The sequence below is a fragment of the Suncus etruscus genome, chromosome 13, assembly GCF_024139225.1.
Source record: "Suncus etruscus isolate mSunEtr1 chromosome 13, mSunEtr1.pri.cur, whole genome shotgun sequence".
Classification (NCBI taxonomy): Eukaryota; Metazoa; Chordata; class Mammalia; order Eulipotyphla; family Soricidae; genus Suncus; species Suncus etruscus.
The window spans coordinates 5,232,659-5,256,325 of record NC_064860.1 but is presented as its reverse complement, the minus strand read 5'-3'; the positions used below and the strand labels follow the sequence as shown (position 1 = coordinate 5,256,325).

The following is a 23,667-nucleotide window of genomic DNA, read 5'->3' as shown; positions in this document are numbered from 1 at the left end:
AAGGAAGAGATTGAGGTAGAAGCACAAGCTGGGCTCCAGGGAACATAAATAAATAGATAAATAAATAAATAAATAAGCAAGCAAGCACAATTCTTTGAAGCTATTTCCTGACTGCAAATACTTCTCGCCACTGCCAGGCAGAGCAGGACGGAACTTGTCTGAAGGTGAGCGCAGGACTTGGCCAAGGCGAGGTGGGAAGCGTGCAGAAGAGCCTGGATTTGGAGACAGGTTTTGGGGTGCAAAGTGGAGATGCTTTGCAGGCACCGCATCTGGGGTGCTCGGGTGCGACTAAGTCCGAGCCACAGTTCCTAAGCTTTTGCACGAAATTCACGTTTGCAAAAAAGCCAAGTCTAGCTGGGAGAAGGTGGCCGGACAGATCCCGACCACTTGGGCGCACATCCTTAGGGCGCGCGCCTCTGCCCAGTCCCAAAACTCTCAGCTCCCCGCTTGCCCTCCTCAACCCGCACCCATCGGGCTCCCGCAGCCCTGGGCGCACACCTTACCCAGCCAGAAGTGCAGGTGGTAGGTGAAGCGGCGGCCCTTCTTGGCAGTGTGAAGCACCAGGTAGGCATCCCCGACGTAGAAGTCTCCAAACGCGCGCTCGGGCACCGGCGCCAGCTGCAAGTTCTCCACGCGCCAGACCTGCAGCCCGGCCTGCTGCCCGGCGCGAGCGAACTCCGCGTGCTGCAGCCCCTGGGCCATGCTCGGGCTCGCGGGGTTGCGGGGGGCGGTGGCCGTGGACCGTAGGGCCCTTGGGGACCTCGGAGTCGGGCTGCGCCAGAGCTGATGCCGCGCGCGCAACTGGGCACTTTATAGCTGGCCTTGGGGAGGCGGCGCCAGGAACGGGAGGGGCGGGAGGAGGGATCCAGGACCTCACTGCACCGCACCCCTGCAGCCCGGCCGCCACCCCCGAAATCGCGGGATTGGGGTGGGGAATGGTTAGACATTTCTTTTTGTTTTTTGTTTTTCTTATAAATATCTGTATTTAAGCACCAGGATTATACATGTTTGTACAAACAAGCATGTTTGTAGTTGACTTTGAGTTCTCTCTCTCTTTATATATGCACCCCTTAACCAGTTCTCACCACCAATGCCCTCTATCTCCCTCTATTTATTTCTAACATTTGTAAATGGATAACAACTCATAACATTCTCTCTCTCTATACATGTAGTTATATAGAGAGTTATATATATACATATATATATAGTCATAAATATAGAGTTAAATAGAGAAAGAGAGAGAGCACCCCCTTAACCAGTTCCCACCACCAATGCCCTCCATCTTCCACCATTTACTTCTTCTTTTTTTTTTTTTTTTTTTTTTTTTGGTTTTTGGGCCACACCCGTTTGACGCTCAGGGGTTACTCCTGGCTATGTGCTCAGAAATCCCCCCTGGCTTGGGGGGACCATATGGGACGCCGGGGGATCGAACCGCAGTCCTTCCTTGGCTAGCGCTTGCAAGGCAGATACCTTACCTCCAGCGCCACCTACCCGGCCCCCATCATTTACTTCTAACATCTGTAAATGGATAACAAATCATAACATTTTCTCTCTCTCTCTCTCTCTCTCTCTCTCTCTCTCTATATATATATATATATATATATAATTATATAGATATATATAGTCATAAATATAGAGTTATATATATAGAGAGAGCACCCCCTTAACCAGTTCCCACCACCAATGCCCTCCATCTTTCACCATTTACTTCTAACATCTGTAAATGGATAACAAATCATAACATTCTCTCTCTATATATATAATTATATAGATATATATAGTCATAAATATAGAGTTATATATAGAGAGAGAGCACCCCCTTAACCAGTTCCCACCACCAATGCCCTCCATCTCCCTCTATTTATTTCTAACATTTGTAAATGGATAACAACTCATAACATTCTCTCTCTATATATATGTAGTTATATAGAGTTTCATATATATAGTCATAAATATAAAGTTATATATAGAGAGAAAGAGAGAGAGCAATCCCCTCAACCAGTTCCCACCACCAATGCCCTCCCTCTCCCTCCATTTACTTCTAACATTTGTAAATGGATAACAACTCATAACATTCTCTCTATATATAGTCTATATATAGTCAAAGATATAAAGACCTATATAGAGTTTTATATATACAGAGAGAGCACCCCCCTTAACCAGTTCCCTCCACCAATACCCTCCATCTCCCTTCTCCATTTATTTCTAAGATTTGTAAATGGATAACCTTTTCATTACTAGTACTGCAAACCACAATATCAAGAGAGAAGAGAGGGAAAGGAGAGAGAAAGGAAAGAGTAAATGGATAACAACTCATAACATTCTCTCTCTCTCTTTTTTATTTCCTTTTGGTGGCAAAATCAGAAGGCACTCAGGGGTTACTCCTTACTTATGGGTCATTATTGGCTGTGACCCCACCCCTCCCCTGGGATGCCAGGGATTTAATCCAGGTCTGCTTCTTGCAAGGCAAGCTCCCTCCCCACTATGCTATCGCTTGGGCCTCTTTCTTTCTTTACTTCTCTCTCTCTCTCTCTCTCTCTCTCTCTCTCTCTCTCTCTCTCTCTCTCTCTCTCTCTTTGCAATGTTTTAAAATTTATTTAAACACCATGGTTACAAGGCTGTTCCTATCACAAGGTTTTTTTTTTTTTTTTTTATCCCTCCCCCAGATAAAGTTATTCAGGATTGAGTTAGTCATACAATGTGTAACAACAGCCTTCATCAGTGCGCATTTCCTGCCACCAATGTCCTTTCCCTCTCACTTTCCTCCTCTCTCACCTATCTCTCTCCTTCCTCTCCATCTCTCTCATTTCTCTCTTTCCTTTCTCTCTCTCCTTTCTCTCTCTCATTTCTCCTTTTTCTTTCTCTGTCTCCTTTCTCTCTCTTTCTTCTCTCTTGATATTGTGGTTTGCAGTACTATTAATGAAAAGGTTCTGACTCCCTTCTTACAAGGACATGTCCCTGGCAAGAATGAAGTTAGGAAATTCTGGCTAGGGAGATGTCTCCATGACCAGAGTACCCTGAGCAAGAAATGGAGCTAGATTTAGATCCCTGTTCATCTACCTTTGGCCTTTGTAATTGCAGTCTGAGCACTGATTGTGAACACTCATCCTTCCATCCCTTTGCAAGGGGTTTAGTAGGGCAGTGAAAAACTCCCTGAGTTTGAGCATTGTTCAGAAGGTTCCCCCTAACCCCCCACAAAATTAAAGCTAAAACAAGAAATATGAGTGGCATATTTTTCGTTTGGCTTTGTAGTGTTTGGATTAACTGTTCCAAGTAGCAGCAACCATTCATTCATTTGACTCACCAACTTCATCATGGCATTGGCCTGTCTCCATTTCTGACTACTAAAATCTGTCTGAATGTTCATCCCCTTTGGAAAATGCATACAAGAATGAAAGTACCGGGCCCGGAGAGATAGCAGAGTGGCACTTGCCTTGCAAACGGCCGATCCAGGACCAAAGGTGGTTGGTTCGAATCCCGGTGTCCCATATGGTCCCCCGTGCCTGCCAGGAGCTATTTCTGAGCAGACAGCCAGGAATAACCCCTGAGCAATGCTGGGTGTGACCCAAAAACCAAAAAAAAAAAAAAAAAAAAAAGAATGAAAGTACCATGCCAGGTGACAAAAACATAAATAAATAAACAAAACATGAAAGGGCAAAATGTATGGCTGGCAAACCATTGCATGTGTGGGTGAGGTGGAAGAACACAGAGCTCTGAATCCCCAGGGGTTTCTATAATTTGAGTAAACTGTACATCTTGCCTCCTCTGGCCAAGAATCTTGGCTGGGAGAAGGGTCAGGGGACAGGGAGAGGGGAACAGCAGAGACCTGGAAGTTCTCAAAGTGGGTTCTTTGTGGCCAAATGAGTTCCTATGCATGAGTTCTTTGGTAAATTTCATACATATTTGACTTCAAGGTGCTTATTTTGTTTGTTTGGGTTTTTTTTTTTCGAGTTTCACTTTTGCAGCAAGAACAAAGCATTGAAGAATAGAGGTGGAAATGTATTTGCATTCATTTCACCAATCATACGGTAAAAGATCTTTTTGCATTGTATGGAAAAAAGCTAACTAAAGATGTAAAGAGTAAGAAAGCTAACATTGTATGCACAGAATACTTTGTGTGCCTATTTTCTTTTGGTCCTGCTTTCAAATTAGAGAAGTCTCTATAAAATCAAAAATAATGTACTTGGAGCCAGAGAGATAGCATAGTGGTAGGGCATTTGCCTTGCACGCAGCCAACCCAGGAAGGTGGTTCTAATCCTGGCATCCTATATGATCCCCCAAGCCTGCCAGGAGATATTTCTGAGTGCAGAGCCCTAAGTGCCACTGGGTGTGACCCCCCCAAAATACGATTTTATTTTTTCCTTCAGTTATATCATTAAAAGCAATATATAACCACGACTTAAAAAAAAAGACATCTAGGCAAAATTTAAAACCACACGTTTCTCTCTATTAAATTGGCCACTCAACTGTTTTTTCCTAAATTACCAGTTTCTTGCTTTTATTTCCAGAGATTCTCTATACTCTTTCATCTTCAAGAACATTGTTTATATACCAACACTATTTCCTAACAGACAGTAAAAACACAGACAGGCATCCATATATCAATAGATATTAATCCACACCTCTCAGAGGGTTTCCTCTTTTACCTGATCACGTACATGCTATTTTATGTGTGCAGTGTAGTATGTTTGATTGAATCATCCAAGTTTCTAGGAACTTAAATTATGCCTGCATCTTTCTAAGTCAGTGGTGCAAACATTTCTGACCATTATTATAACTGTGACGTAAACTCCTAGTAATGTAATTGCTGTAAGAGTGGGAAAGAATGAAGTAGTTTTGATAGTGATGATGATAATTATGAAACCAGTTGCTCTGGTTTCCTATTTTGCAATCATGGACGATGGCACAGATCACCTTAATTCCATTTCATTTATTAGTGCTGAAGCTTCCAGCAAGCTGACAAAACTTAACAGTCTTCAGGTCCTTCGTGTTTCAAATGAGAAAATAATAGTATTTAATATAAAGACTGTTGATGGAATTAACTGAAATACCAGTATAAATTCTTTGTGCCTGTTACACTGAGCACATACAAATATGTGTCTATTTCCTTCAAATTTGCTTCTCCTGTTATTTTCTTTGCTCTGGGGACAAACTCAGCAGTTCACATATACACATTTTAGACTTAAAAATATTCTTTCAAATAGAATTAATTTTGTATTATTTATTTTATTAAGGGTGTGTGATTTACTAAATTTTTCACTATAGAGTTTCAGGTATACATTTTCCTACATCATTCTCAGCACTGTTTCACCATTGTTTCAAATTCTCTACTTCCAATCTCTATCTAATAAATGACTTGGGGAACAAAAGCCCAAGGGTGAGCAAAGAAATTGTATGAGTTATAACTATAGATTTTATTTTTAGGCTTACATGCCAACTTTATTATGCATACATTAAACATCACACACTTCATTATAATATTTTATAGAAAAATCTAAAACTATTACAATAGATACATTAACCATTTTCCCTTCTGTTTTCTGCACTCTTATATTTTGGTTTTATTAAAGTCCAAGCTAAACTGTGCAAATAGGTTGGGTATACATATAAAATTTGTTTTATGGTCTTTTATTTGTGTTTATACCATACTCAAGCATTTCAAACCATGCAAATTCCAGGGCCTTTTTTTTTTTTTTTTTTTTTGGATTTTGGGCCACACCTGGTGGTGCTCAGGGATTATTCCTAGCTATGTGCTTAGAAATTGCTTCTGGCTTGAGGGATCATGTGAGATGCCGGGATCAAAACCAGGTCCGTCCTGGATCAGCTGTGTGCAAGGCAAACACCCTACCGCTGTGCTGTGCTCTGGCCCCCCCCCCAATTCCATAACTTTCTAAAGTTTTTAAAGCCTTGCTATTTTATCTTATCCATGAGTAATTGACTCTAAATGTATACTCCATCCATTATTATTGTTCAACTAACATTCAAGACAAACTTAACTTTCTAGTATTATGTTTTATAAAATTCCAGTGTCCTCAGATTCTTTGAATTTTGGCATTTGTCTTCTGATTTTAGTCAAATCATTTTGTTCAATCCTCATATTCCCAACCTTTATTAAACATCATAGGGGTAAAAAGTCCAGTATGAGCAAAGGACTAAGATGATTAATTTTCCTACTACAGTTAAGTCAGTCTCAAACAGAGCTCAAAAGGTAGTATAAGCAGTGTGACAATTGCCTTGTATTCAGCTGATCCCTGGAATTTTATATGGTTCCCTGAACACTGCAAACAGCTGAGCATACAACCAAAAATAGTTTCTAGCACAACAGAATGTGGTATAATCCATGGCCCTCATATAAAAATGATAAACATCATTTAATATTATAAGGAAACCATTAGCAATAACGCCAAAACCAGAAAAGTTATGTGTTTTTCATTTATCTGCTTTAGTAATTGAGTAGCGTTGAATAAAATTATCTCCTAACTCAACATCATTATTTTTATGGTTTAGGGGTTTACCAGGTTATATATACTCTGGGCATAGTTCTGATTCTGCACTCAGAAATCATTCCTGGTGGATGTAGAGAACCATAATGGATGCTGGGGATAGAACTCAGGTGAGCAATGTACAAGGCAAGTCATTCACTTTCTGTACCCTCTGTCCTTGGCCCTTCATTTTGGTTTATAAATATGTTTTAGACACCTGGGTTGGTTCCACATATTGATGTTTTATGTACATACTAGGGAATACTATGTAGCTGAGAGGAATGATGAAATTACACAATCCATTGCAACCTAGAGGAAACTGGAGGATACCATGCTAAGTGAAGTAGAAATGAGATGAAAAAAAACCAGATGATCTCACTCATCTGTAGTATATAGAAAAAAAGGGCAAAAGAATGCAAGTGGGAATGACCTAGCTTATAAATGATTTTAGATTGAAGTGTGAAGCATGATGAGGCAGAGCAGAGCAGGAGCCAGGAGCCTTGGTCTTTTTTGGTGGGATAGACATGTGGGATATATGTACATCCAAACCACAGTGCCAGCAACACTAAAAACATGTCACTGAAAAGAAATACCCAAATTAAAAATTGTGCTTGTTAAGGAGGAAGCCTGGGGGTGTTGGTGGGACTGGGGCCATTGGTAGAGGGAAGCTAACAATTGTGGTAGAATTATTCTTGGAACTTTGTATATTTAAAACTTCATTATAAACTGTTTTGTAAATCACAAGTCTTCTATAATAAAAAAGTGAATTAATTAAAAAATTCTTTCAATTATTGTCCTATATTGATTAGGCTAAAGTTTATTTGAATATACGCATTATATCATCATTATTCCTATGACTCCACTAAATTAATTCATCTATGTTTTCAATGTTCTTAATATTATACCATTTATCATATTCTGAATATACTCATTTATCAAGTAGACTCACTCAAGCTTACATTTAATTATTATATACTCTGACTTTATGGTATGACTGGCTAAACAGTTATAGCTCGATAGACAATTTGGGATTAAATTCTATTAAAAATTTTTGTTTCAACAATACTCAGTCCAGAAAGAATAGCCAAGACAAATAAGTTTTTTTTTAACAGGAGTCACAAGGTTTGAGGTGTGAGGCCTTATGGTTGAATGATTATTCAAGATAGGTCACCTTGTTACAGAAGAATGTTAAGTGAAAACGTAGCATGTTTTAATCTTTGAAGTAAATAACAATGCTTGATTCATATAAATATATAATTGTGCACTTCATTGAAATAGGTTTTAGAAAAGTACAAACCCAATAATACAACACTCTAGTTTTTGTACTCCAAATACAAACTCCATAGGATATTCTGTCCCAAGAGAAAACAAATTTTATTTTGATCTGTGTCTTTTCTTAAATTCCTATCGCAGAAAATTTGATTTTTTTTTTTTTGGTTTTTGGGCCACACCGGGCGGTGCTCAGGGGTTACTCCTGGCTGCCTGCTCAGAAATAGCTCCTGGCAGGCACGGGGGACCATATGGGACACTGGGATTCGAACCAACCACCTTTGGTCCTGGATCCGCTGCTTGGAAGGCAAACGCCGCTGTGCTATCTCTCCGGGCCCAGAAAATTTGAAATTTAATATGTGTAAAAGATAGAAAATTTTTCCAGGAGAGGTGAATGTTTTAAATGTGTTATTTTCTTTTATTTCCCCAATTACAATGAAGATAATTAAAAATACATCCCTACAACTGTTTAGGACTACCAAACTGTAGTAACATATTTGCTGTACCAAGTGATATGAGGGTTTAAGCTTGAACCTGAACTTAAAAGACATGAGTATTGACAGGATTCATAGAACTAATATCTGAGAGTGTCCTGAGAATACAGTCAATGAATATGGTTAATAATCAACAAAGTACCTATTAAAGCTAAGTCATGTGATTATTAAAAGTGAGAAAGCACTGTGGGAACTGTATTTTCTTTCTTTCATACTAGGTTAACTGGAACTTCTTTAAATTTATCAATGTTTTTTTTTAAATCTGTCAGAAACTAGGATCTTTCATTCATACAGTTGTGAAAATTACCATACTAGGATCTTTCATTCACACAGTTGTGAAAATTACCATATGCTATGGCTATAAAGGCATGTTCATGGGATGGGAATGGTATACTAAAAAGTAAACCTAGAAAACAAACAAACAAAAACTAAGCAAAAGGTAAAACCAGAACATAAACCAGCAAAAAAAAAAAAAATATATATATATATATATAAAGGGCCGGAGCGGTGGCGCAAGTGGTAAGGCATTTGCCTTGTCCGCACTAGCCTAGGATTGAGGTTTAATCCTCCAGTATTCCATATGGTTCCCCAAACCAGAAGTGATTTCTGAGTGCATAGCCAGGAGTAACCTAGGAGTGTCACCAGGTGTGGCCCAAAAAACAAAAATAACAATAAAAATAAACAAAACAGTAAATCAAAAAAACAAAACACTGGGCCCAGAAAGGTGGTCCAATTGGTAAGGCATTTGCCTTGTGCACACTAGCCTAGGACTGACCATGGTTCAATCCCCCGGCGTCCCATATGGTCCTCCAAGCCAGGAGCCATTTCTGAGCTCATAGCCAGGAGTATCACTGAGTGTGACAGAAAAAACAAACAAAAACAAAACAAAACAACAACACCAAAAAAGCACTTTGAAGCCAAATAATATAAACACTGTATGCAACGTGCTTAAGACTTCACTTGTTTTGGCATTAGCCAACTTGAGTCTGCATGCATCAATAAAATAAGTTCTACATGACTGTAATAATACAACTATAATCATATTTGTAATCATGGTGTTTAAATAAAGGTAATTAAAAAAATAAAATAAGTTCTGCTTCTAATCTCTCCAAATGCCTGCATTTGATTATTGATTAGATTTCTGTAACCTTGGTAGTACTCATTATGTTTACCAGTTTGTGATACATAACCGTAGATTTTCAAGAATAATGTCAAAATATTTGGGTTATTTGATATTTAAAATTTTTGTTCTGTGGTACTGGAGGTTGATCGCAAGTACACATAAAGCAAATGCTTTAATACTGAACTATATTCCAGCCCTTACCTGGAGAACCTGAATGTCAGAACTATGACAACAGAGATAGATGAAAATAAAGCATGATCAGAGCATCCTTTCGTTGTACTAAAAGACATACTAAAAGTTGTACTAAAGCCAAACAATAAACTCAATTCAAATGACAGATTGTGCAAAACAGAGGACGAGTTCCTTCTTGCTTACCAGGGAAATGACTTTCTTGATCTAATTCTCTTCTTGACTCAGAATTCCTTTCTGTATGTTTAAATAAAATATTTCACTTAGTACTCCTTCGAGCTTTCCCTTATCTGAATATTTTGAGATTTTCCTCAAATTATAGGTTGTTATAGACTGTTTGAATTAATTGTAAATATTTCCTTATTTTGCTTTTGGTTTTTGGTTATCTTCAAAAGGTTTATTATAAATTTTATTTAGCAAGAGTCTGGGGATAGGTCTCAGTGGAAAACCAAATATGTTGTAAATGAGCCTATATATGATGCTGGGTTTGATTTTTGGCACCACCCAAACAAAAAGTAAAATGCATTTGCTTATTTGTCTGTTAGAGTCTATGTAAAGTGGTTAGAATAGTACAAACATTTATGGCATTGCTATTAAATGTCACAGCACCTGCCCAATGAAATGTTTAATATCTTCAACAATTGTCACTGTTTAATTCCCATCTTCATTCCTTCCACCCTTCCACATCTCACATACACATATACTGCTCGGTAATCTGAGTTCTGTGATCTGAATCCAATGATTTGTCATCTTTGATACTGTTCAGTGCCCTGTTTTGTATCTCATTTTACTTTATACCACAGATGAGTGAGACAATCAGGTATTTATCCTTCTCCCTCTGTTTTCATTCACTTGGCATCCTGATATCACCAGTTTCATCCACATTGAGGAACACCCAGAGGGTCAGCGAGTTGGATGCCAAGGAGGAGTTTAAAGAGGACCCCAGACTTTCCCCAATCCCCACCCTGCTCAAGAGGGCAGGTCTGGGTGGGAGCTGATGAACTTCTGGGCTTTTAGCTCATTAAAGAACTCTATCGTCTTCTGGGAGCCGGTAGCTTTTGCCAGCATTGGGAATGGCAGGCCACCATGTCAAAGGCCTTTTTATCAAACATAGGGGAGATGCGGGGCTTGGGCCACTCCAACAGCCTTCCATCTCCTTCCTCTCGGACTCCAGGGCTATTCCTGGGCACACACCCAGGAGGCCAGCAAGGTGGGTGCCGAGGAGGAGTTTAAAGGGGACCCCAGGCTTTCCCCAACCCCCACACAGCACAAGAGGGGCTGGCTTTGAGAAGTTGCAGGCAACTTTGCTTTCCACCAGTGTCCATTCTGAAACTGTACAGGGGCTAGCACCCCACACATAAAGTATAGATATAAGATATCATTTGGTTTAATCTGTCTGTCATATACAGCATATCTATGTTGTATACTTTCCTTCACCCATTCACTCACCACCCAGAAGCTTATTTTTAGTCCTTTACTTCTTTTACTTACCCCCATTGCCTATTACCCCACATTTAACCATTTTTACCCTCAGTTCTTGGCTCCTCAGGAAGCATCATTGTCTCCACTCTAGCCAGCTGCCAACCAGCTCCCAAAGTGAAAATATAAACCCTCAGCCTGAGAAGAAACCAATACTTTGTTCCTATTTACCTACTATCAGTGGCCTACTGTCCTCCACCTACCTTCCCTGTGTAACTGCGGTTACTACCATACTAGATTTCTGAGAAGTCCCCACTCAAAGACATTTCTTGATATGGGACTGCTGGGAGTCATTTTGCAAACTCAAGAAGGCCAAATCACAGACCAAAGTGATGTCCTAGATTCAACACCCTCCCCTGACTCTTTAGAATGACATAAAAGAGACATGTATATCTCCTTGGAATATCTTAGATGTATTCCCTTAACAGCTACAACTCTTATTGAAAATCCTCTTATACAGTGACAATTTTGTCCACTTTTTTTTTCTTTGTGATCTGTTCAATAAGGAATTCATCTTTTGCTTTAGAATTCGTGTTTGAACCAAGTTAAAGGAATTGTTGGACTTGTTTCCTCGGTCCCCAAAGGCACCAATAATACCTTGTGGTATTGTTCCTCTTTTGCATAGGCATATTAAAATGGGAAAATAATACAAATTCAAACAAGTTCTTATCTAATGCAGATAGGAACACATATTTTGTAATGCAGTTTGGCCTTATACCCTGAACATTTGCATAATGACTTGGCTCAGGCCTCAGAAGAATGGGCATTGCTCATACACCCCTGAACCATTGAACATCTATGGAAACAACCACAATTGTCTATAGACAATCACCAGGAAGCAAACCTCTACCAGGGAAGACCCTACCACTACCCTGGCTTTGAGTTACTCCAAAGAGTGTTTTCTTTACACCCATATAACTCAGTAACATCAACAACCTGCTTGCAGGGCAGGGCAGGATGCTCCGCATCTAATGGTGAGGTGAAACTAGAGAACACTCCACATCATCCTGACTTTAATGAAGGAAATGCACAGAAACCAGATTCTTTAACTATAGAAACCTGACACCAACAACAGCTAATATGAGAAAAAATTTTACCGGGATCACAGAGAATGACTCAGGGGTTGAACAACCTATTATGCCTGGAACCCAGAGTCACTTTTATGCCAGAAAACTTCAGGGATAAGATCTCCTTGTATTTAGGCTAAGGTTTTTTTTTCTTTCTATTTTCCCCATATTTTTCTGGACCTATGCAAACAATAACAATTGCCACTCTCACACTGTTATTACTGTATTTTTAAAACTTTTATCCTTTTTTTAAAAAAAGAAAGAAGAGCTTATTAAATTTCTGCTGGGCTTTAATGAATTCATTGTGATTCAATCATTTTCAAAAATACACTTGCTACTGAACTTTTTCTTCTTTCCTTTCTTCTCCATCTCTTTCTTTCAATTTTCTATTTTTTTAAATCATGTTGCTTTGGTCTTCCTAAAACAAATGTATTATGAACAGTTATGTCAACTATGTAATGCATTTTTTAAATAAATTAAAAATGAAAAAGAAGCATATATTTATGTCTGCTGAGTCATGTGGAACATAGATTGCAAAGCACACAATAGTTAAATATGAGTGAGTTTCTTGTGAGGGTGGCAAAGGAATTGAGAGTGAAATGAATGAGAACAAACAGGAGATACAATGAAGAAAATGGTCATCTGTTAAAAAATAAAAGTTTTCCATGAACCAAGAAGTACAAGTAATTCTATTCTGTACAGTGGAGTCCAAACTTCCAAGCAAAGCAAAATGAAAATACCAACAAATTTTTAAGAAAAATGAAAGACATTATTTGGGGCCAGAGAGATAACATGCCTTTCATGCAGAAGGACGGTGGTTCGAATCCCGGCATCCCATATGGTCCCCCGTGCCTGCCAGGGATGATTTTCTGAGCATGGAACCAGGAGTAACCCCTGAGCACTACCGGGTGTGACCAAAAACAAACAAACAAAAAAAGAAAAATGAAAGATGTTCTTGCAATAATTTTCAGAGACAAAAGAGAGGAGGGCTGAAAGTTCCAGCTCACTTCATGAAGCTCACCACCAAGAGTTATGAGTGTAGTTAGAGAAAATACTACATTGAGAACTATTCTAACAATGAGAATGAATGAGGGAAGTAGAAAGCCTGTCTAGAGCACAGGTGAGGGTGGGGTGGGGAGGAGGGAGATTTGAGACATTGGTGATGGGAATGTTGTACTGGTGAAGGGGGGTGTTATTTACATGACTGAAACCCAACTTTTATAATCATGTTTGTAATCGAGGTGTTTAAATAAAGATATTAATCCAAATAAAAGTTTTACAAATGTGGTATCTGTGGGTATCCCCTCCTCCAACTTCTTATTTATCCCACCTGAATGATCAGAACTGCCCACATCTGGAATGGGCAGGTAGAGGAGTCTGCATGGAGGAGAGAAAGGGGAAAAGAAGGAGTTAGAGAGAAGTGTGAGAGAGGTTAACTCCTGGAACTTTATCTGTCTGCTTTGTGAATCTCTTCGCCTTCACCCTGCAACCTTCAGACCCGCCAGACCATGTGGAAGCCAGGTCGAGCCCAGAAAGGCCTCACCATCCCCAAATCAACACTAGGACTCATTAATTTAATTGACAACAGTATCAGATCCAAAAACAAGACCTGCTATTAAAAATATGTATAGAACCAGAAATATAGCTCAATGATTGGGGAGTATCATTTGTTTTAGGACCCCTGGGTTCAATGCCCAGCTCTACAGAGACCTCCCAACACAGCCAGAGTAACCCGTGAGCACAAAACTATGAATAGTTTCTTCACACCATAGGTCATTAAGCCTGAGAGGAGCTAATCTACATTCCATAACCCTGAATTCTTCGCCTCTTTGTACCTCACTGTGAGAATACTCCAGTCACTAAATTGTACAACAAGAAACACTTCCAGATTACAAAATCCACAATAGGAAGACAATGCAGAATCCCACCACACTTAGAAAATAAAAATGGTTTCCCTGAAGACCCAACCAATGTTAACTATATAATCTCTCTTAGAAGGACTTTTGAGAAGACGTATTCAAAGAAACAATGGACAGCAAAAAAAATTAATATATGATATACTTCATGATTCACTTGTAACGAATAAATGTATGCATATTCTTATAGATAGGTAGCTAGTTTTCTAAGATAAATAAATGAAAAACGGAGATAAAAATTTAAGAGGCAGATAAAATTTTAAAATTTATTATGGGACCAGAACAATATAGCACAGCCAGTAGGGTGTTTGCTTTGCATGCAGCTGACCCAAGTTCTATATTTGGCATCCCATAATGTCCCCCAAACACTGGCAGGAATAACTCCTGAGCTCAGTCAGAGTCCAAACTAATCCCTGAATGCCACCAGTTGTGGCCAAATAAAAAAAAAAAGATTAATTCATCATCTCATTTTGCTCTTATTACCTAAGGTCCATCAAAACAAAGTAAATAATTTACCCAAAAGTAATGTATTTAATAGTAATGTGAAGAATCGATAGCTGCTCTGAACTTGCTTCATTTTCCTGACCATTCTTTGTCATGGCGTTTCCTGCAACATGTGAATAGGTTATGCAATTAGTTAGTGGTATCTTTAAGTTTTGCTTTCTTTTCTAGATAATTTTGTAAATCCCAGAAATCCTAGACTTTACTGTATTATTACTGAATTCCATTCACTTTATGTTTTAAAACTGCTCACTGAAAGAGGTGCTTCAGTTTCTGATTTGACTCACCCCTTCTTCTGAATATATTAAAGATTAATCATTTATAATATATAATTTATAGCTGACCACAAAACATTTTAAGAGATTAATATATGAGGAAATATGCAATTTGATCCCCTAAAGTATGAATATTGCTCTAGTGGACAAATACCTCAAAAAGATAGTTGGTGGTAAATTTTATTATGAGATTATTAGCATGATAGCTTTTATTCTGCTTATTAAAATAAAGCATAGTATCAAATAAAATTAAATACATTGTAATAAACTCAACTAAATAATTAAAAGACCTAAACACTGAAAATTATCAGACATTTCTAAAAGAAATAGTGGACAAAAAGATGAAATGACACTGTAAATTCATGAATCAGTAGACTCGAGATAGTTATATTATCTAAAGAAATACACAGATTCAATGCGATTTTATTCTTTTACACAAGCAAAGGAACATACTTACAAACTATACCACAGAGGTATTCATTTAAAAAATAAAGTTCTCAGAACCGGAGCATGGCACAGTGGAAGGGCATTTGTCTTGCAAGCGGCTGACCTAGGATGGTCTGCTGTGATCCCCTGGAGACCCATATGGTCCCCCAAACCAGGAGTGATTTCTGAGCGCATAGCCAGGAGTAGGCCCTGAGTGTCACCGGGTGTGCCTCCCGCAAAACAAAAGAACCAAAAATAATAATAATAATAAAGCTCTCATCTATTGTAAGTAAAAGAGATGAATAAAACGTAAAAATTATCCACTGCTCTTCAGTTGTGTGTGACTTTGCTTTTTTTCTACGAATAAGAATCTATCACTTTACCTTATATAATTTTCACATTATCCCGGTGAGGATCTTCATTTAATAGATATTTCAGAGGACCCAGGAACTTTAGAAGTGTACATAAAAAAAGTCCTAAGTGATAAATTCAGAGAACTAACCTGGACCAGTTAAAAACACTTGAACTTGGGACTGGAGGTACAACACAGAGGGCACAGACTTTGCATGTAGGTGGCACAGGTTTAAAATCCCCTTCATCCCACATTGTCACTCAAGCACTGCCTGGTATAATCACTGTGTGAAGACCCCAGGATAACCCATGAGCACTGACGCATGTGCCCCACCGAAAACATTTTTTTTTTTGGTTTACGGTATAAAAAAATGAAAGGTTTAGATTAGAAAAGTGGCATGTCATAGGGCTTCCATTTTAGAAATACCAAACTTATTGTTGTTGAGAAGAAATTGAGATGGAAGTTCAGGAGATCAAAATAAGTTTACAGCCAAAACTCAGACAAAATATTGTAGGAGGTGTGTGTGTGTGTTAATGTTTTCAAAGTTACAGAGTTGTTTATGATTGATCTTCAGTCATACAATAAACAATACCTTTTACCAGTGTACATTTCATGACACCAATGTCACCAGTTTCCCTCCTGCCCACTTCCCAGCCCCCCTCCCGGCCTCTGGCGCAGACATTTCTCCTTTCTCTTTCCCTCGCTTCTCTTTAGACACTGCGTTTTGCGACATTAGTTACTGAAAGGGTATCATGCCTATCAATTTATCTTCTTTCAGCACCCAGTACTTGTCCAGAGTGATCACTTTCAACTGTCATTGTCATGGTATTCCTTTTTCTGCCCTAACTTTACTCCCCACCTCTTTGGAGATAGGGTTCTGGATGCTGCTGGGTGATAACTTGGTGGTCCTGTGCAATTAGAGTCCCAATTGGTTGAGATTCACAGAGAGTGGGCCACCATACCCCCCAAGTATTGCATACCTGCAAAAAAAAAAGATGGGAATTTTGATCATTATATTTAAGAGAGAAGGTGAAAATATTTGAGGTTATGCATGATATATACCAACTATATTTGTAATAAGTAAAACTTGATAAATAAATAAGTAAAACTTGATAAAATGCTAAATGATCTACTATTTTTGTTTTCTGAAAAGCAGAAGTCTGTATGTTTTAGTAAGAAATATGAATATTTAAATATAACATATAAATAATTTGACACATGGAAACAAAACAAATGGGTAATATCTGTATTGGTGTAGCTTTGCAACTATAAAATAACAACTTAATTATTATGATCAGTGATAGCAAAATTTTAAATTAAAGTAAATAAAAATGCTTGGTTTAAAGCTGTCAATAACATCAATGCTTCAGATGAAATGTTTCCCAAGAATTGTAGCGCAAAAAAAAATCTGACCCACTGTGTATGAAGCTGATTTAAAGGGCCACAGGGCCCTTTGAGAGAATTAGTTTCAAATCCTAAATTGTTGTCAGGAGGCTGGTCAGAGCTAACCCTTTCTTTTCTGTTATTCTGTTTACTTCAGGAACTAGCACCCATAAACTAGAGAAATTAGAATAGCTATAAAAAGTGGTTTTGTTTATAGTGCTTCCAAATACTGCAATCTTTTTGTAGATAAAAATCCCAGAGTTTGTAAGTCACCAGAAAATTTATAAATGTAAATCTAAATTAAAAAAATGGATACCCTTATACTATTTCTGTGGAACTACTTTATTCCTAACTAATTCAAACTCCACCTTTGTTTATATCCATGGAAGCCTTTTATAAAAGTTCTCAGTTAAGCTTTGGCTCATTTGGCCTTTTGAAACTACATTTTTTACCTTAACATTTTTTAAGATCAGAGACTCCAAGTGTTAGAAATTATCATTAGTATTTTCTGCCTTGATTGTTTATACATTGCACATAAAAAAGAAGGCTAGGTGTTTCGTTTGAATGATATACTTAGGCAATACTTTTTTTTCCTTGATGTTAAGTTATTAGACACAAGGCATTGAGCACATTAAGCATTCTACTATCAGCTATTCTCAGACCAGAGATAAGGTTTGTAGAGATGCTAAAAAATTGTTGAGGACCACTTTGTCCACCCTAGTGTTGCTCAGAGATCTCTAGATCTACATTCAGTGAAGTTCCAGAGACCACTTGGTACCTGGAGTGGACCTGGGTTAGACATATGCAAGGCAGGTGCCCTAATCCTTTGCTAGAGCCCTTGTCTTTCTTTTTTTGGGGGGGGAGGGGAAACATAAATACTGTCCTACTTATCCAGAGAACACCCAATTTTTTTTATTATATGTAATTATGGAATGGAGAGGTAGTATAGCAGGTAGGGTGCTTACCATTCACTCAGCTGAAAATGGAATTGATTCCCTGAGCACTATTCGGAATGATCTCTGAAAACAGAACTGGAAGTAAACCCCAAGCACAGCAGTGTAACTCCACAAACAAAAAAAAAAAATGAAAAGAATGTATAATTATAATCTGCAATGTATTAGACACAATTCAGATAGGGAATGCTATTATAAGGAATATAATATAAAATTATATTTTATATAATAAAATTACTCTGGATAATGGTTTCATAATACAAAGAAAACGTGTATATTTGTTTATTTATCATATGCCAAAAATGTGTGAAAGCACAGCATGAGGGTGTTTGCCTTGCATGTGGCCAACTCAGAAAGGACCTGGATTCGATTCCCGGCACCCCATATGCTCTTCTGAGACTGCCAGGAACAATTTCTGGGCTCAGAGTCAGGAATAACCCCTGAGCACCCCCAGGTTTGGCCCCCAAACCAAAAAAAAGTGCTCTGATGAGGTATATTATGAATATAAGTAATATTCATAATAGTTCTATTACACAATTCATGTAATATGAATGACATATTAATATATAAGGTAAGTAAATGGTTATACAAAGATAAATACAAAGTAAATGGTTATACAAAGATTCATTCATTACTTTATAATAATAGCTTACTTAAATGTCTGACAAACTTTAATTAAATGGGTCCTTTTCCTATGTAGTTACAAAGCTTGGCAAATCACACTGGTGCTAGATATGTATAGAAAACTGTATTATCAATAATAAATATTACTTATTATTGCTAACATTACATTGGATCCATCCCTAAATAATTTGGGGGCCATACCCAGCAATGTTCAGAGGTTGCTTTGGTTCTGCACATAGAATTACTCCTGAAGGTGCTCAGGGGACTAAATGGAATGTCAATAACCAAACCTCAATTGGCCACGTATAAAACAAGAAATCCATCTACTGTACTATCTCTCCAGCCCCCATCCTTAAATAATATTTCACTAGAAAAATGTAGTTTTGAGAACTTTGTTTCTTAAATCTTTGATATGACAATTTAAGAGGTTCAATATATTGTGTAAATATCTGAGGTTCAAAATATTGCATAAACAATATATTTTATACCAAACAGAAGTACTTTAATTATCCATGTATAAATGAATAAATCAGAAATTATATTTTCAACAAGATGAAATTAAGGTTCTATGCAAAATTCTATGCAAAATATGGCATTTTTAATGAATTTCTGGAGCATAGTAAAAAAAACAGCACAAAGCTAAATATTTCACTTGGCCTAAAAAGAGAACTGTTGTTTTGCATACCCTGTACAAAAGGCAGTTTTTCTGAAACAGTTTAAAGGAATCAATTTGAATTAAAATAGTATTCATATGCTTAGAAACTAATCAAAAAAAAAGTCTCTATTTGAGAGCTGCATTAATGTGATCTGAGTGAGTTTCCATTATCAACCCGAGGTTCTTTTGTATTCCTTAGCTTTGAGCTATACTTGACACAGAACACCGAGTACAAGTAAGATGTACAATTTGATAGACACATTGTAAAATGCTGAACACTATAACATTAGGTAACACCTCCATCCCCTTACATAATTACAATTTTTTTCTGTGTGTGGTGAGAACACTTAAGATTTCTCTTAGCAGCTCTCAAATATGCAATTTAATGTCGCAAGCTTTAGTCACCAAGCAAAGTTAGATCCTTAGAATTTACTCATTTTTTTTAAATTTATTGAAAGAAAATATATCACATAGTTGTCATAGTTTATTGTTTCCAGATAAGCAAAAGCCAAGTTATGGGGGGGGAGAAAGAAACAAAAAATAAATAATAGGGGCTGAAGTGATAGCAATAGCAGTAGGGTGTCCCACCTATGCATGCGGTCCACCCAGGACAGACCCGGGTGGTTTGATCTTTGGCATTTTATATGGTTTCCTGAGCCTGGCAGAGCAATTTCAGCACAGAACCAGGAGTAACCTCTAAACACCACCAGGTATGCTCAAAAAAAAAAAACAAAAACAAACAAACAAACAAAAAAAAGATGAAAGTAAGAAAGTTTAAAAAAGGAAAAAAACAAACAAAAAGTTTAGTATTGTGCACATTTATGAACATTAATATTTCTCCAATGAAGTCATTAATACAATGGCAGAAGGTTTAGTAATCTTTGGTTGCAGGCTGTTCATTCTGTTAATTGCTGTGTTCCCTATTGGAATGATAGCATTAAAAAAAGAAATAAAGTTGTCCAGAGATTCAAAGCACTATTACTGATACTATGACTTTTAAGGGCATGCACTCAGCTGCCAAGCTTCCAGGAAGAAGGAAGATACGGTGGGAGGATGCCTGCACATGCACCAAAAAGGACTAGTGATATCAGCTCAAAATACCTGTGTCCCTGAAGAGAATCATAGAGGGCCAATGATGAGGCAGGGTTATTGGGAAAATGGTGATTCTGGGTGATGGAGACAGCAGGTGTGGCCATGGCAAGGTGGGGGCTTGGATGACCAGGTTTCTGCTGCTTGGCCACTGTCTCCATAATCTTTCAGGGTTCTCTTTCCGTCTATTTCAACAAAAATGTGAATTTATGGAGCTGGCCCATTTTGAACATGGTGACTGCATTAGTGGAAGAAGGGTTAAAGTTCTTAATCACTCTAGATTCTGCCTCAAGCTAACAAGAAGACAAGGAAAGCCCAAAGAAAATTTCTAATAGATTTTTCACCATTTAATCAAATAACAAATACCAGGCCCTTAATTGAAACTCAAATTCTTCATTGATTATCAATTTGTGACAATGCTGACATCTAGTGGTTGCATAATTTTTCATAACGCTTCCTTTTAATCATGGTACTTAAGTAAAGATATTATTTAAAAAAAAAAGAATTTCTGTAAAAAAATATATACTCAACTCCAATAAAATAACCAGATATACAAGTATTACATTCTAATCTTTCCCTAGTTAAAAATATTTAAACTAACCAATTTAATATTAGTTTGACTTTCCTCATATCCAGAAGGCAATCGATTCATATACTTGGAACAGAAGCGATTAAAAATCTTGAGCAAGTAAAGATGATTTTGAGGGATGCTTCTTGGATTTCCCAACTTAGATCCTGATTGCTTCATAAGCTACAGCAAGTATTGGATACCTTAACAGTAAAGATTCTGTTATAAATACTTTATACATAAATGGTGCCCTTTCTTAAAAAATAAAATATGCTGAAGTCCAGGACACATTAAAAACAACAACAACAACAACAACAAGATGACTTATTGCAGAGGTTCAACTTGGACAACAGAGACTGAGCAGAAGCTCTGGACCCGTAATATCCTAGGCAGCACAGGGAGCAAGTGTTACAGAAGACTGAACACCACAACAACGAAGGATAGGAACCTCTAGAACCTAGAGACTCTATCCTAGACCCTGACCTATAACCCGCGCAAATACCAAGATCACTAGCTACAGTGGCTTGATTTTCTCATACACAACCAAGAGGAAACTTTCCTGGCATCACAAAAAAGCCTTTGGGGTGGGGTAATAAGTATGTATGGAGCCAGGGGTTGATCCCATGATGGTATGCTTCAAGGATGGAGAAACCCTGAATCTCTTAGACCACGGGAATTCCCTTTCTTCCCCAATGCTTACTGTACCTATGCAAAAAAAAAAAAAAAAAATGGGGGAAAGCCAAACCCTACCACTCCAGCACCCATACTTTTTTTTGTTTTGTTTTGATTTGTTAGTTTTCTATTTTATTTTCCTTCTCTTTTTCTTCCACTTTTCTCTTTCTTTTTCACAACCTGTGGTTATTATTTAGAGATTTATTTTTATTTTTATTTGCCGGGTCCATTTTTTTCTTTTTTCTTCCATTTTTCTTTCTTTTTTTTTTCTCTCTCTTCTTTCTTTTTTTGGTAATTGTCACCAAATATTTTTCTCCCCCTTTTTTATATCCTTTTTAACTCCAATGACGGTGGAATGGATGCTCAATATACAACAAGCTGTAAAGTGAAGACCAGTTGCACTAGCATACTGGGGGGTAGAGGAGGGAGATATGGGATGCATACTGGGAACAGGGGCAGAGGGAGGACAGCACTGGTGGTGGGAATGCCCCTCATTCATTGTCACTATGTACCATAAATGATGCAGTGAAAGATTTGTAATGCACTTTGGTCACAATAAAAATTTAAAAAAAAGAAAATAAATAAAGAAAAATAAAATATGAGGGGCTGATGAGGTGGCGCTAGAGGTAAGGTGTCTGCCTTGCAAGTGCTAGCCAAGGAAGGACCATGGTTCAATCCCCGGCGTCCCCCCAAGCCAGGGGTAATTTCTGAGCACTTAGTCAGGAGTAACCCCTGAACATCAAACGGGTGTGGCCCAAGAAAACAAAATAAATAAATAAATAAAATATGGACTGTTGTTATGCTATACACAGAAAGTTTAAATGAGACACACAATTTTGATAAAGAGAATAGGGATTATGCTCTTAACTACTTTCCTATTTTCCCACTGGAATACACTTAATTTTTTACTTGTTTCTGCACTATCAATTCAATTGTTCCTCTTTATATAACCAGCTGCCTTTAGCTATAGACTTAATATAAAAATATTCATAATCTAGTAAATTATACTTTGGAACTTAGTATATCTTAATACACACACCATCCAATATATGCATATATGTTATCTATAACCCCTTGATATGCATACATATGCATGTAATACTTGAGCATATAATGTATGCATATTTTGTATGTATATATTATATGTATATAATAATATAAATTGATATAATCATCCCCCTGATCATGATTAGCACTGTATTACTATTAGTGTGCTAGGCATAAAATGTCTCAGCACACACCCTACACAAGGGGAAACAACTCTCCATAACTCCCCCTAGATCCCTTCTCATCTGCCACCTTCTGTCTGTGCTTGACCTCCTCACCCCCATCCCATTTAGTGGACTCAGTTCTGTACGTAGAAAGCAGTTTCAGACTTAAAACAAAGTGAGAGGATTTAAAATTGAAACATAAATTTGTTTTACACACACACACACACACACACACACACACACACACACACACACACACACACAGAGCGCGCTCCGTACCAGGCAATGTTTAGAGACTATTCCTGGCTGGGTGCTTCAGGAATACTTCCTGCCATTTGCTGATGGATCTTGTAGCAACAAAGAATAAAAACGGAACTTCATGCGTGAAAGCCTATACTTGGGCCTAGCAAGTTCTCTGTGACCCATTTTATATGTATTTTATTTTTTTACCAACGTAGCATTGCATTACAACACTCACGAGATTCCAATGTATATTTTTGAGAAGAAGCATGGGTGTATAGCGTATGCTGTCCCCATCCCACCCCAATTCTGTCTGTCCCTATCCGACTGTCCCCTTAGTCTGGAGCCACTAAATCTCTCTTCAGACTTTCCCTCTGGTAGCTACAAATGCTAACAAAATAGATTTAGACTCGTGGTTTTTGGGTATTATTCTCAGTTTGGTGGCCACAGCAGGCAGCACTCAGAGCTTACTCCTGGCTTTGTGCTCAGGGTTTGGTAGGACTTGGGAAACTGTATAGGTGCCAGAGATCAAATCCAAGTTAACTGTGTTTAGGGCAAATGTCCTGCCTCTGGATTACATCTCTGGTCTTTACATTCATGTTTTGAAAAATACTTGAAGTATGTGGTTGGGGAAACACACTGCTTAGGTCATTGCCAGAGGCAATGTAGTATAAGGGAGAGATATAAGAGGACTGGCAC

General features: G+C 37.9%; 1 protein-coding gene across 1 annotated transcript in view; it reads right to left on the bottom strand.

The window, feature by feature from the left end:
• The window catches only part of SCIN (scinderin), an 86,070-nt gene extending 85,368 nt beyond the window's left edge, over positions 1-702 (bottom strand). Inside the window, exon 1 of the mRNA XM_049785276.1 lies at positions 504-702. Coding sequence (XP_049641233.1) covers positions 504-702 — 199 coding nt within the window. The remainder of the gene's footprint in view (positions 1-503) is intronic.
• Positions 703-23,667: the final 22,965 nt, after the last annotated feature.